We start from the raw sequence: 15,947 nt of genomic DNA on the forward strand, positions 1-15,947 counted from the left end.
AATTTTCTTATTGCTAGTTGTGGGCTTTTCTTTTTTCACCTAGAGAAGTTCCTTTACAATTTGTTGTAAAGTTGGCTTAGTGGTGCTGGACTCTTGGTTGCAGGTTTTTGCTTTCCATTTGCTGCCTTTAATAGTCTCTTTTTGTCATTTAAAGTAGTATGTCTTGGTGTATTCCTCTGAGTTACACACCAAAGTTGCTATGTGGGACTTTGTGCTTCTTGGACTTGGGTGACTCTTTCTTTTTCCACACTTGGGGATTTTTCAGCTTGCATTGGCCTGGATCCACAGGATCATAGTTTTCAGGGTAGGTCTGATGGAGCATGTCTAGAAGCTAGTGCAGGCTTTCTGGAGGGCAGACCTGGTGCCTGCCCACAGAGAGAAGAGCTGGGTCTTGGCCCTCTGTTGTCCAGAGTCATGTCTAGGGCTTGTCGAGAGATGGCTGAGGGCTCAGGAAGATTTTAGACATTCTGTCTGTGATGTCACCCCACTCCGGTACTCTTGCCTGGAAAATCTCATGGACGGAGGAGCCTGGTAGGCTGCTGTCCATGGGGTCGCTAAGAGTCGGGCACGACTGAAGCGACTTAGCAGCAGTAGCAGTCTGCTGGTGAGTGGGGCTGTGTCCCCAGCCTGTTAGTTGTTTGGTGTGAAATTTCTCAGCACTGGCATCTTCAGCTTTTGGGTGGGGCTAAGTCTTGGGGCCGATGAGCCAAGATGCCAGGAGCAGTGTTCACATCATAGAATTTCCCCAAATATGGCTGTTACCAGTATCACGTATCCAGGGTGAGTGGCAGCCACCTCCCCAGGAGGCTTTCCAAGACCAGTAGGTAGGTCTGGCCCAGGCTCCTATGAAAGCCACTGCTTTGCCCTGGGTTCTGGTATGTGTCAGATTTTGCATGTGCCCTGTAAGAGTGAAGTCTCTATTTCCCCTGGCCTTCAAAGTCACATGCTTTGGGCGCTTATCTTCTTGATACAGGACTTCCAGGCTGGGGAGCCCAACCAGCGGCTTGGAATTCTCACTATTGTGGGAGAACCTCTGCAGCACTGTTCTCCAGTGTGTGGGTTGCCTGCCCGAGGGTATGGGGTTTGATTATATCATGACTCTACCCGTCCTACCTGTCTCACTGTGGTTCTTCCTTTATGTCCAGTTGTGAAAAATCTTTTCTGGGAGGTTCTTTTTCATCAGTGGTGGTTCTGCAGATAGTTGACTTTGGTGTGCTCATGAGAGGAGGTGAGCTCCGGGTCTTTCTATCCGACCTCTTGGCTGCTGGCCCATTTTCTTTTCCTTTGATATATTACTCTGATAAGACTCAGAAACACTTCACTGAAATTAAGAGAAATGTTATTAAATTTATGTTAAACTAATTATGAGCATAATTGCAGTTCTCCAAAGTGAATAAGTAAATATGAAGCAAAGTCTTCTCCCTAGATCTACAATAGGAAAATCTGTCAAAAATCCTATCATTTCTTGACACTGCAGAACAGGAGTTTAATACCCTGAAGTAAATGCTTTTTCTAATTGCTACTGTTTTCTCTAGTTCTCTGGAAGTGTATGATTGTCTTCCAGTGTGTCAGAACACCATCAGGCAAGGCAAAGGCTATCATGCCTTAAAATAACTCATCATATAGAAAGAGTACTGAAAGATGGGGGATCAGGCAAGACTGCAAGAACATAGTTGGCTTTTAAACTGGTGTATAAGCACAGTGTACCAAAACGCAGATAGCAACAGAGGAAGTGTGACAAAGCCCATCTGCAGTTTAAATGACTATGTTGAAAATACAGAAGGAAATGAGGATGAATGGACTTAGGATAAATCACCGAGCAACACCCACAGTCCATCAGCAGGTGAGAGGCTGCAAGATGGTTCCTACAGTCCTGTTCAGATTGGACTGAGCTCTCAGACATCACCTACTAATCCAAACGCCGGGTGCCACTACTCCATCACTGTCTGTGCCACAAGACTGCTTGTTTTATAGAAAGAAGTTTGCTTGGTTTAAGTGGTATAGAAAATAGATTCAGAATGAAGCCTTTGGAAGAGCCACAGGTAAGGTCTCAAGCATGAAGTGATAAAGGCATGCCCCATAATTCTTCAGAAGAATAAAGATGCAGACTAGCAAATCAAGAGCCAGGAATACACAGTGAGGGAATAGGTGAAGAAAAGTTTCCAAGCCAAAACATTTGAGATTCAGAGTATAAAATACTGAATCTACCCAAATACAAATGTATATAGCACAGGGACAGAGTTAATGCACATTCAAAAGCAAGTGTGTCCGCTATCCATGGAAATCTATTCATGGAAATCTTTGCTTTAAACATTTGTTCCGCTTTACTAAAGGGCACTCTTAAGACCAAAGTTGTCTTATTGGCTGTTGATAAATCTCTCCTGGAAAATTTTTCTCATACTCTTTAATTCCCCATTCAGGAAAAAGAAAAAAATTAGGCCATATAATATGCCAGATAAAGTGCTAATACTGAACTCGAGAGACCCTTTAAATTCTTCTCTTGTACTGGAATGTTATTGAAATTAGATTCTACCTTGACCTCTTGATCTTCAGGGACCTGTGTTATCTTCAGCAAAATAATGGGAAGGGCACTAGTTGAACTCCAAGGGCCGTCGAGGTTCCAGCGTTCTAAACTTCTTTGCAAATGTGAATATTGCTTGAGAAAAGAGTGTCATATGAGGTTAAACACTAGGCAATGTCTTTGATTCCTTTTGTAAAATGCACAGTGTCTTGCCTGTTATTCAACACTCAGCAGGTGTAAAACTGTTGCCTGGACACTAGAGATAATCAATTATTATAATTATCTTCTAATGAGTTTGAGCTATGGTACTCTTTAGGCATGTCTGCATCTTATTATAATAATACTAATGCTTCAGATGCACTATAATACATCATTCAGTTCAGTCGCTCAGTCATGTCCGACTCTCTGCGTAGACCTGCCCAAATCATTAGAATCCCCGGCAGAAAATACTCCATTAGAATGTGTTTTTTATAGTGAGAACTATAATTTCTCTGTGTAAAACTACCAAAAAAGTAGTTAAATAATTTTTATTCTTAAATATATTTCCCAGTATACAACAGGGACAGGCTTGATTCAATTTTCTGCATAATAGGCTAAACCTATACTATTTACTTCTTTTGTGTGTAACTCTCTTTGTATATATCTCTATGCTAAAGTGAATTGATTTGTGTTAATTCATGAATATATGTTGCATGTGTTAAGGGTTAAAATGTACACTTTTCAAAAAAATTACTTAAAAACTGAAATTTAGGCAGAGATCAATATGGGAGACTAGGATGTGGAGCTCACCTCTTCCTACAAATCCTTCAGAAATATATCTATATTTGGAACAATTCTAACAGAATACTTACTGAATGTTGGCAGAAGATCTCATACAACCAAAGCTACAAGAAAGAGATGACCATGTAACTGGATAGGATGAAGTGGGGAAAAAAGAAATGGCACCCCATACCTGGCAGGGAGTTATGAAATGGGAAACATTCCCTCACGCTAGGAATCTCCTCCTCTGGCTGGGAAGTCAGCTGGGACAGATTGGGAGGATCAGAGGAAAGGGCAGTAGCACAGAAGGTCCTTGCCACCTCACTGACTCCCCAGCCCCAGACACGTGTCTGCTGGATGCCCAGTGCCTGGGTTCTGAAACTCAGACTTGAGCAGCCAGACCCAGGGAAAGGACTTGGTTTGGCTGCAGAGAGGCAGCCTGAAGGGCCTGGAGTGTGGTCTAGGCCACAACTGGAATGCAGTAGGATGGAGGCTGCGTCCTCCGTAAGAGCCGCATCGTCAACACGTGCCCAGTGGGAGGTTTGTGGGCCCATCGCAGCAGCCTCACTTCAGTGTGCTCACAGTGGGCGCAGCAGCCTCACTTCAGTGTGCTCACAGTGGGCGCTACTCCACTGCCACAAGCTCTGGGAACATGCAAGCACAGGTAGGTTGCCATCGTGTGAATGACTACCGGGCAATTCCTGGTAATCCCACAGTGGGTGCTGGTGCACTACACCAGCAAACTCACACTGGCAGCTCTGTGAGCACAGTGCTTGGGGGGACATCCGAGCTGATTACTTACTGTTGCTCCCCAGGCGGAGGTTGATCCAAGGATGGTGCCAGCAAGAGTGTACTCTGTGGGTGCCCGCACTAGGTGGCAGGTGATGTCACAGAGTACATGTCCTTGGACAGTTCCCGGGAAGGAATACACACCTCCTTCCCAGTGGAGTGCTCTAGTCCTACTACTGATACCACTGGTTAAACTTGGGCCTGTGGGCTTCTATTCCAACAACTGGGGAGCAGACCCTGCCACTGAAAGGGCTGTGACAACCACAGAGCAAAGAGAAGGCCTCACCCCACATCCGCTGAAGGCTCTGGTCACAGCAACACACACTTTATCCAGGGCCAGCACAACCTAAAGAAAGAAATGGCAAGCATCCATACCAAAAACAGCCCTCTTGAGCCAAAAATATTGGACTCAGGCTATACAAGGGCACTCCCATATAAAAACAGCCCTTCAAAACCACAGTAGAAAACTGTTTATCCTAAATTAATAGAATCAGAGAAATATGAAATGAAAAAGCAGAGGAACCATTCCAATTAAAAAAAAAAAAAAACCCACACAAGACAAATCCCCTGTTTTAAAATATGAAATAGACCTCTCCAGTCTACCAGGGAGAAGGCAATGGCACCCCACTCCAGCACTCTTGCCTGGAAAATCCCATGGACGGAGGAGCCTGGTGGGCCACAGTCCACAGGGTCGCTAAGAGTTGGACACGATTGAGCAACTTCACTTTCACTTTTCACTTTCATGCATTGGAAAAGGGAATGGCAACCCACTCCAGTGTTCTTGCCTGGAGAATCCCAGGGACGGGGAGCCTCATGGGCTGCTGTCTCTGGGGTCACACAGAGTCGGACACAACTGAAGCGACTTAGCAGCAGCAGTCTACCAGACTCTGAGTTCAAAAAGGAGGTAATAAAAATACTGAAGGAATTAAGAAGGACTATCAGTAGAAACGCAGATCACTGTAACAAGGATCTAGAAACCATAATGAGCCATTCAAAATTAGACAAGTCAATTACTGACGTGAAAACCAAGCTACAGGCAAAAAGTACCAAACTAAATAATGCAGAAGAATGAATAAGTGATTTTGAAGACAGAATAACAAATTATACAATCACAGCAGCAGACAGAAAGACAAACAAAAAGCAATGAAAGAGAGATCTGTGGGATAATATAAAGGGTGCCAATCTATCCATAAGTAGGGATTGCAGGAGGAAATGAGATCAAAATGTATTTAAAGAAATTATGGCTGAAAATTTCCCAGACCTTAAAGAAGGAAAAAAGATGCCCAGTTACAGAAGAACAGAGGGTCCACAATAAGATGAGCTTGAAGAGAGACCCACACTAAGACATATAATTAAAATGGAAAAAGTTAAAGCAAGAATCCTAAAGGCAGTGAGAGCAAAACAAATTACAGGTGAAGCCCCCCCCATAAATATATCATCTGATTTATCTATACAAAGTTTATAGGCCAGAAAGAAGTGGCTAGATATACTCAAAATCCTGAATGGGAAAAACCTGCAACCTAAAATACTTACCCAGCAAGATTAACATTTAGAATAAAAGGAAGGAGAGAGAGAAAATTTCTCAGACAAGCAAAAACCAAAGAATACATCAATACTGAGCATAGAGGGATGGTATGGGGAGGGAGGAGGGTTCAGGATGGGGAACACGTGTATACCTGTGGCGGATTCATGTTGATATATGGCAATAACCAATACAATATTGGTTATAAAATAAAAAATAAAATAGTGAAAGGTATTCTCTCTAAATAGAAAAGCAGCAAGAGTCTATAAGGAAGGGGAAGATTGCAATAGGAAAAGTAAACATATAAAAGGATTGTAGATCCCTTAAAGCCAATACATATATTTTAAAAGAAATTTTTAAAAAAATTGTGGAAGTGATTTTAACTACAAACGTGCATGCTAATTCATTTCTATCATGTCCAGCTTAGTGCAACCATATGGACTTTAAATCTTTGGTAAACAAGATTTAAAGTGGCAACAAATACATACCCATAAATAATTACTTTAAATGCCACAATCAAAAGATACAGAAGGGAAGACTGGACAATAAAACAAGAACCTACAATATGCTGCCTACAAGAGCCCCACTTTGAAGGTGAAGGACATACCTCTATGGAAAGTGAGGGAGGGAAAAAGACATTTCATTCAAATAGAAATGACAAGAAACCAGGAGTAGGAAGACTCATATGGGACAACAGGGACCTTAAAAACAAAGCCCATAAAGGTAAAGAAGGGCATTATATACTGTTAAAAGGATCAATATACATGCACCCAGTATTGGAGCACCTAAATATGTAAAACAAATACTAGCAGATACACAAGGAGAAACTGATGGTTATACAATAAAAGCAGGAGACTTTAATGCCCCACTGGCATCAATGGACAGGACTCCAGGAAGAGAATCTGTAAGGCAACAGAGATCCGGTACAACAAAACAGTGGTGTATAACCGGGAAGTTTAGAACAGAGAGTGAAAGTCACTCAGTTGTGACCGACTCTTGTGACCCCATGGACTATATAGTCGATGGAATTCTCCAGGCCAGAATACTGGAGTGGGTAGCCTTTCCCTTCTCCAGGGCATCTTCCCAACCCAGGGATTGATCCCAGGTCTCCTGCACTGCAGGCAGATTTTTTACCAGCTCAGCCACAAGGAAATCCCAAGAATACTGGAGTGGGTAGCCTATCCCTTCTCCAGTGGATCTTCCTGACACAGGAATCAAACCAGGGTCTCCTGCATTGCAGGCAGATTCTTTACCAACTGAGCTATGAGGGGAAGCCCTTAGAACAGTAAATCCCTCCATAAAAGAAAACACAGTCTTCCCAAACACACATGGAATGTTCTCTAGGATAGACCACATAGGACACAAAACAAGTCTCAACAGATTTTAAGAGGATGGATATTATTTCAAGCATCTTCTCTGACCACTGTGGCATGAAATTAGAAATGAGAAACAAGAATAGATGGAGACCAACAACATGCTACTAAGAAACCAATGAGCCAAGGATGAAATCAAAGAGAAAATTTTACAAATACTTAAAGACAAATGACAATAAAAACACAACCATACAAAAATCTATGGGATATAGCAAATGCAGTCTTAAGGGTAAAGTTTATAGCAAATACAGCTTCCTCAAAAAACAACCCTGACCTACCACCTAACAGAATTAGAACAACCACAAAACACAAAACCTAAAGTCGACAGAAGGAAGGAAATAATAAATATGAGAGAGGAACTTGAGATTTAAAAACAGAGAAGTTAATGAAACCAAAAGCTGGTTTTGTTGAAAGAATAAACAAAATTGACAAACCTTTGGCCACGCTTACCAAAAATAAATGAGAAGACCAAATAAATGAAATAAGAAATGAAAAGGGAGACATAAAAAGTTATACCATATAAATAAAAATTAATCATTAGGGGATACTATAAACAACTCTACGCCACCAAACTGGACAACCTAGAAGAGACAGAAAAGTTTCTAGAAACATACAGCCCACTAAAACTGAATCAAGAAGAAATAAATAATTTGAACAGACTGATCACTAGAAGTGAAACAACCTATAATTTAAAAAAACTCCATGCAAACAGAAGCCCAGGCCTAGATGGTTTCACTGGGGAATTCTACTAAATAAACATTTAAAAAAGAACTTACGCTGGTTTCTCTCAAACTCTTCCAAGGGTCTGAAGAAAAAGGAACATTCCCAAAATCATTCTTTGCAGCCACCATCATCCTGATACCAAAACCAGACAAAGAAACTACCAAAAAATAAAATTGCAGGCCAGTATCTTTGATCAATATAGATGCAAAAATCCTAATAAAATATTATCAAACTGAATTCAACAACACACAAAATGGACCATACATCATAGTCACGCTGGATTCATGCTAGGATCACAAGGCAAACATATGAAAATCAATCAGATACACCAGTCACAAACCAAAGAAAGATAAAAACCACGTGATCAGCTCAACAGATGCGGGATATATCACAACATAATGAAAGCTATTTATAACAAACCCACAGTTAACATAATACTTAATGGTGAAAACCTGAACACTTTCTCGCTAAAACATGGAACAAGACAAGAATGCCCACTTACCACTTCTACTCAATGTAGTGTTTGAAATTCTAGCTACAGAAATCATACAATAATTAAATATATCCAAATTTTAAGGGAAGAAGTAAAATTGTACTTATATGCAGATGACATGACAATATATGTAGAAAACCCTAAAAACTCCACACAAAAAACAAGTAGAACTAAGTTTAGCAAGGTAGCAGGATACAAGATTAGCATACATAAATCAGTTGCATTTCTTTACACTAACAAATAGCATAAAAAGAAAAAAATTTGTTTATAATCCCTTTTAAAATTGCATCAGAGAAATAAAATATTTAGGAATAAACCTGACCAAGGTGAAAGACTTATACACTGAGAACTATAAAATATTCATAAAAGAAATTGAAGGTTATTTAAAGGAAAGGAAAAACTATTCCATGCTCTTGAGTTGGAAGAACTATTATTATTATTAAAATGGCCAGACTACCCAACACAGTCTACAGATTTAATGTGATCTCTATCAAATTACCCATGACTTTTTTTCCACAAAACTAGAACATATAATACTAAAATTTACATGGAATCATTAAAGGCCAGAATTGCAAAGTGATCCTAAGGGAAAAGAACAAAGCAGGGGACAAAATCCTCCCTGACTGCAGACAACCCTACAAAGTTACGGTAATCAAAATCACATGGCCCTGGCACAGAAACAGATGAATGGATCGCTGAAACAGAAGAGAGAGCCCGTAAATAAACCCTCACACTTTTGGTCAATTAACCTTTGACAAAGGAGCCAAGATACAGTGGGTGAAAGCCAGTTTCTTCAGCAAGTGGTGCTGGGAACGCTGGACAGCTGCATGTAAACCAATGAAGTTATTGGAACACACCCTCACTCCATACCAAAAACTCAAAACAGCTTCAAGACTTAAATATAAGATATGACCCAAAAACCCCTAGATGAGAACAAAGGCAAAACATTCTCTTAGATCAGATCAGATCAGTCAGATCAGTCGCTCAGTCATGTCCGACTCTGCGACCCCATGAATCGCAGCGTGCCAGCCCTCCCTGTCCATCACCAACTCCCGGAGTTCACCCACACTCACGTCCATCGAGTCAGTGATGCCATCCAGCCATCTTATCCTCTGTCGTCCCCTTCTCCTCCTGCCCCCAGTCCCTCCCAGCATTAGAGTCTTTTCCAGTGAGTCAACTCTTCGCATGAGGTGGCCAAAGTACTGGAGTTTCAGCTTTAGCATCATTCCTTCCAAAGAAATCCCAGGGCTGATCTCCTTCACAATGGACTGGTTGGATCTCCTTGCAGTCCAAGGGACTCTCAAGAGTCTTCTTCAACACCACAGTTCAAAAGCATCAATTCTTCGGCGCTCAGCCTTCTTCACACTCCAACTCTCACATCCATACATGACCACAGGAAAAAACATAGCCTTGACTAGACGAACCTTTGTTGGCAAAGTAATGTCTCTGCTTTTGAATATGCTATCTAGGTTGGTCATAACTTTCCTTCCAAGGAGTAAGCGTCTTTTAATTTCATGGCTGCAGTCACCATCTGAAGTGATTTTGGAGCCCAGAAAAATAAAGTCTGACACTGTTTCCACTGTTTCCCCATCTATTTCCCATGAAGTGGTGGGACTGGATGCCGTGATCTTTGTTTTCTGAATGTTGTGCTTTAAGCCAACTTTTTCACTCTCCACTTTCACTTTCATCAAGAGGCTTTTGAGTTCCTCTTCACTTTCTGCCATAAGGGTGGTGTCATCTGCATATCTGAGGTTATTGATATTTCTCCCAGCAATCTTGATTCCAGCTTGTGTTTCTTCCAGTCCAGCATTTCTCATGATGTACTCTGCATATAAGTTAAATAAACAGGATGACAATATACAGCCTTGACAAACTCCTTTTCCTATTTGGAACCAGTCTGTTGTTCCATGTCCAGTTCTAACTGTGGCTTCCTGACCTGCATACAGATTTCTCAAGAGGCAGATCAGGTGTTCTGGTATTCCCATCTCTTTCAGAATTTTCCACAGTTTATTGTGAGGTCAATGTCCCAAAAGAAATAAAAGCAAATATAAACAAGTAGGGCCTAATGAAACTTGTAAGTTTTTGCACAGCAAGGAAAACCAGAAATAAAATGAAAAGACAACTTACAGAAGAAAATATTTACAAATAATGTGACCAAGAAAAGACTCATCTCCAAAATATGCAAACAGTTCATAGAGCTCAATATCAGAGAACCCCAAACAACCTGATCATAAAGTGGGCAGGAGATCTAAATAGACATTTCTCCAAAAAGACACACAGATAGCCAACAGGCACATGAAAATATGTGCAACATCACTAATTATCAGAGAAATGCAAATTAAAACCACAATGAGATATCGCTTCAGACCAGTCAGAATGGCCGTGTGCGTATGTGTGTGTTAGTCGCTCAGTCGTGTCCAACTCTTTGCAACCCCATGGACTTTAGTCAGCCAGGCTCTTCTGTCCATGGAATTTTCCAGGCAAGAATACCAGAGTGCGTTGCCATTCCCTTCTCCAGGGCATCTTCCCAACCCAGGGATCGAGCCCAGGTCTCCTGCATTGCTGGCAGATTCTTTACCATCTGAGCCACCAGGGCCATAAAGACTAAAAATAAGAAATCCTGGAGAGGGTGTGGGGAAACTGGAAACCTACGCTATTGGTAGAAATGTAACTTGGTGCAGCCACCATGGGGAACGGTATGGAGGTTTCTTAAAAATTTTTAAATATTGAGTTGCCATATGATCCAGCAGTCCCACTCCTGGGCATAGATCCAGAGAAAACACTACTTCAAAAAGCACCCCAGTGTTCACTGAAGCTCTGTTCACAATAGCCAGGCCATGGAAGCAACCTAACTGTCTATCGACAGAAGGGATGAAGAAGATGTAGAGTATCTATATAATTACTCAGCCATAAAGAGGAATGAAATAGTGACATTTGCAGCATGGATGGATCTAGAGATTACCATACTAAATGAGGGCAAATGCCACAGAATCTTAGTTATATGTGGAATCTGAAAAATGATATTAAAAACATTTATAAACCAGAAACAGATATACAGACATAGAAGACAAACTTAAGGCTACCAAAGTGGAAAGGGGTAGAAGGGAGGGATAAATTTGAGTTTGGCATTAGCATTTATATATATATATAAATTACTATATAAAAATAAACAAGGACCCACTGCACAGCAACAAAGGGAACTATATTCGGTATCTAATAACCTCTAATGGAGAAGACTCTGAAAAGGAATATATGTGTATGTGTGCTGGAATCTGTTTGTAGTATACCTAAAACTAGCACGACACTGTAAATCAACTATAATTTTTAAAGAACTAAAATTTAAAATTCAAAAACTAATTTGATTTCACCATATACCATCAAGAAAATCAAAGTAAAAATTTTAACAAAAAATATTTCCATATAAAGTGTTAATCGTTCAAATGTAGCTGCTCTGGTTCTTAATAGGAAGGACGAGCCAGGAGGTCTTGGAATGTGCTCAGAGGAACGTCTTTCCATGGCAATAAAACTACATTTGTGTTTAATCAGAACATTGTGAACATACTTGAAGGGACTGTAAACACAATTCAGAAAATGGCCTTCACAGTGGGAGCTCCATAGATGCGTTCCCAGGGCTCAGCAGTGCTGCATGAAGACTCCTCTTTAAACTCTGTGCTTTCACTTGTGTGATCATCTGCAATATCAGTGTGAATTGCACATGTTGCAGTAGCTAGAGAGTACTTTTATAGCATCACTCTGACAGGGTTTTTAGTGCCTGCCTTTGTATTTAGGTTTACAACTAAGTTGGCTGTAGGAACACTGTGTTTCTAGTCAGAGGCCAAAGGAAAAATATAGAGGTAGATTTACTACCCAAATGATTTCTTCAGATCCAACGAAGACCAGCTGGTATTATTACATTCTTTGGGAGAATGAAGGTTTGCCAGTTGTTCAACCAGAAAAAAAAACTGATGGTAAAAAATGACCGTGTAAGACAAACTCAAAATGACTTGTGTGACACAGCAGTCAGTACAAAATTTACGTGATTATTTTGTTCTAGCCCATTGACCTCCAGTCTCATTAAATTGATGATCTTAATTTAAATTGTATTATTTGTATAGTACTTTGCTATTCAACTTAAACATGTTTTGGTTTTATAGAATAGGCTTAGAGCTACAAGTTTATAAAAGTTATGCCAAGTTTTATGTTTGTATAAATTTAAATAACACTGTAATAAAAGTAGTTTAAATCAATGCCGAAATTCATTGTTTTCCTCTTTAAATTCAAACATAATTTAACTATAAGAAACTGTAATACAATAAGTAGTTTATACCCTCAAATGACTTATAGTCCTGAACTAGGTTTCATGTTTTTTTTACACTGCTTCTTCAAAAAGCTCATTTAAGTTGGATGGATTAAATCAACATGCCAATGAAAAAAACATTAATGTGTTCAGTGGAGTCTGACAGATCTTGGTAAAAATTCTTACTCTGTCTGCCCTTCTGAAATGTATGAATTTGGGTAAGTTACTTCATTTCTCTTCCCTTTAGCCTCTTCATATATGAACTGGAGATAGGATACTTAGCAGGCTTGTTTTGACAATTAAATCTTATTTTCAATTTATTTATTTTAATTGGAGACTAATTACTTTACAATATTGTAGTGGCTTTCGCCATACATCGATACGAATCAGCCACAGGTGTACATGTGGTCCATCATCCTGAACCCCCTTCCCACCTCCCTCCCTAGTATCCCATCTCTCAGGGTCATCCCAGCACACCAACCCTGAGCTCCCTGTCTTATGCACTGAACCTGGACTGGCGATCTATTTCACATATGGTAATATACATGTTTCAATGCTATTCTCTCAAATCATCCCACCCTCGCCTTCTCCCACAGAGTCCAAAAGTCTGTTAAATCTTATTAACAGCTAGCTCTCTTTGAAAGAGTTACAGGAAATCAGCAACTTTAAATACATCATCTTATTAGTCCTCACAAATTATTATTTCTATTTTATAGATCAAGAAACAGGCAAGAGAAATTAGGTTAGTTGAGCAAGGAATTACACAGGTAGAATGTATAGTTAGGCTTTCCAGGACCTGAATTCAGATTCAGTTGGTAAGTCCCAAATTCTTCCCTACTATGCTATTGCCTAAAATGAAGTAAACTTTTTAGCACAAGTCTAGAACTTAGTAGGAGTTCCACAAATATTAGTATTTCCTTTCTTAATAAGATGATTCTTACTTCTCCTGTCTGTATGTCTTCTCATATGAGTTCCAAAAACTTAAGATCACCCTCTAGTGATAAATGATTCTAACTGCAGACTTTTCAGCCTTGGTTTAAGAAAAATGGTGATTGAATATAAATATGAAGGAATTAGATGCTAGGCCAAAATGTGTGAGAAAATGTGTGCTGGATGGGGTTTAGCATTTATAAATTGCTAGCTTCCTAGATGGTTTGCATTCTTCCTTTTCTAATAAGCAAAAATCCCCTATTTATCTGATAGTAAAATAACTTTTGAGTTTTATTAACTAGATTACATTTTTGAAAGTATGGTCAAAATAACTCCCCCCCCCCCAAAATATACAGTATGTCACTGGGATCATTTGAACTTGAATAGCATCATTCATTATAGAAGAGGACTGAGGCAAACATTGTAATAGCTTCAATGCCTTCTATGCTAAGGCCTTGGTTCCGATACTAAACATGACAAAAGACCTTAGGTATAGAGGTATACTAGCTGATTTGATACACGCCTTTATAGAATTTGTATTTTAGACTATAGGGAAAAATTATACTTGCTGCTATGTGTTAAGCAGAATTTATAAGGCAAATTTTAGACCCTAAAATAAAAGGTAGCCATTGTTTGTAGCAGACTGAAATGTAATTTGTAGAAACTCAGCAGTTATTCAAATGACTTTCATGAGCATTAGAATGTGTTTCATTGAGAGAAACTATACTGATCAGGACAGAATCGTATCTTTTTTTTTTCTTTTCCAGCAGAAAATATTCAGTCAGGTTAGCCATAAAGAACTGTTTGGCACTGTAACATCTAAGGCTCTGCAGATCAGAGCAACCATCTCTTCTAACTGTGTGAGTGTTCCTTGGTACTTGTTAAACAGTGAATGGCTTGTACAGGTGGTTGAGGACAGGGCTGTCTGGCCCAAAGCTGCGACCGGCCCCAGCTGAGCCGGCCTGACACTTATACCTTATGACAAACATTCCACAGGTCCCACGCAACCTTTCACAGGGATATCTAAAATGCACTCGCAATGACATATGACTGGTGGAGCTTCATCTGGAGAGGCCTAATCAGGATTTGTCTTCCATTCAGGAGAAATAAAATGAGCCCATTCATGTGTCAGAACTCATCTCTTGACTACAGGATGAACAATAGCCTAAAGGCAATGCCAACCCACTGGATTTGGCTTACACACTTGTGAGATTGTTCCAGAATGTTTTACATAGTACTTTCATCACTCTGTTTTCTATTTTAGGGCCTACTCTTCCCAAGACTCATGTTAAAACAGCCTCTCTTGGGTTGGCTGGAAAGGCAAGATCTCCTTTGCTTCCTGTATCTGTGCCAACAGCCCCTGAAGTGTCTGAGGAGAGCCACAAACCAACGGAGGATCCAGCCAACGTAAGGCCATCCTTGAAATTCATGGGGGCAGTGCTGTGCAAAGCAGTCTAAGCCATCCAGCCCTCTCCATTAAGCCCAGGCCCTCACTGTTCTTACTGTTGGTTTAGTTCTGTTTTCCTGCACTTGAATATGAAGAGAAAAAACTTTATGGAAAAAAATTACATCAAGGATCTAGTTATATGAAAAAAATCATTGATACTTAAAGGCAATCTTTATACATACAAGCTGATAGCAACATATTGAGTGACTTTACATACATACACACACACACATGTGTATATACATATATATAAATACGCACGTGTGTCTATATACACACTGTCATCACTATCCCATAGAAATACGATGTGAACCACACAGGTTAAAACTCCCTAGGAGTCACATGAAAAGATGTGCAAATAAATAGGTGAGATTAATTTTAATGATATATTTTTATCTAACCCATATAGATATTATCACTTCAACATGCAATATTAAAAAATTATCATTAAGATATTTACTTTTTTTGTACTAAGTGCTCAGAATATGATGTATATTTTATATGTACAACACATCTCAATTTAGGCTATTCACATTTCAAAACCCCAGGTGCTACTTTTGACTTGAGGTTGCTGTATTGGACAATGAGATCTAGATTATTCAAGAAAAACAACCCAGACAACTATGACGTCATTTGGGGAAAGCAGTAACAAAACTAATCACCTCACTGCAACCTCCCTTTTCATATATAGGGCCAGTCTTTTGAGCCAAAGTGGCTCTTTTCAATCCTTGAAAATCTCTGAAGATAACACAGTAAATGACCAGATCATTTACTGGCAGGCTGAAATTCCTGTAGGAAGGTACCATCTGCAACCTGTTTAATACCACAAGGTCAAGTTCCCACAAAAAAAATGATTATGTGGTATTACAAAGGAAAGCTGCTTATGTAAATTCTGTTTATAGCCTGATGGACAAGAAAAGTAACTAACATACTCAATATCTACCATGTGCTGAACTCACAGGATGCTCAGAATAGCCTTTGAAAAAGATATAATCATCATCATTTTATACCTGAAAACTACACATCAGAGAGGTTTACTAACTTGTCCAAGATCACATAGCTAGTAATTGGTAGAACTTGATTTGAAACAAGA

General features: G+C 39.7%; 1 protein-coding gene across 1 annotated transcript in view; it reads left to right on the forward strand.

Annotated features, from left to right (window-relative positions):
* The window catches only part of DCC (DCC netrin 1 receptor), a 1,293,116-nt gene that overhangs the window by 1,272,354 nt on the left and 4,815 nt on the right, over positions 1-15,947 (forward strand). Inside the window, exon 28 of the mRNA XM_070779092.1 lies at positions 14,672-14,814. Within this exon, the coding sequence (XP_070635193.1) occupies positions 14,672-14,814 (143 nt within the window). The remainder of the gene's footprint in view (positions 1-14,671; positions 14,815-15,947) is intronic.

Source organism: Bos indicus, chromosome 24, assembly GCF_029378745.1.
Source record: "Bos indicus isolate NIAB-ARS_2022 breed Sahiwal x Tharparkar chromosome 24, NIAB-ARS_B.indTharparkar_mat_pri_1.0, whole genome shotgun sequence".
NCBI classification, from domain to species: Eukaryota; Metazoa; Chordata; class Mammalia; order Artiodactyla; family Bovidae; genus Bos; species Bos indicus.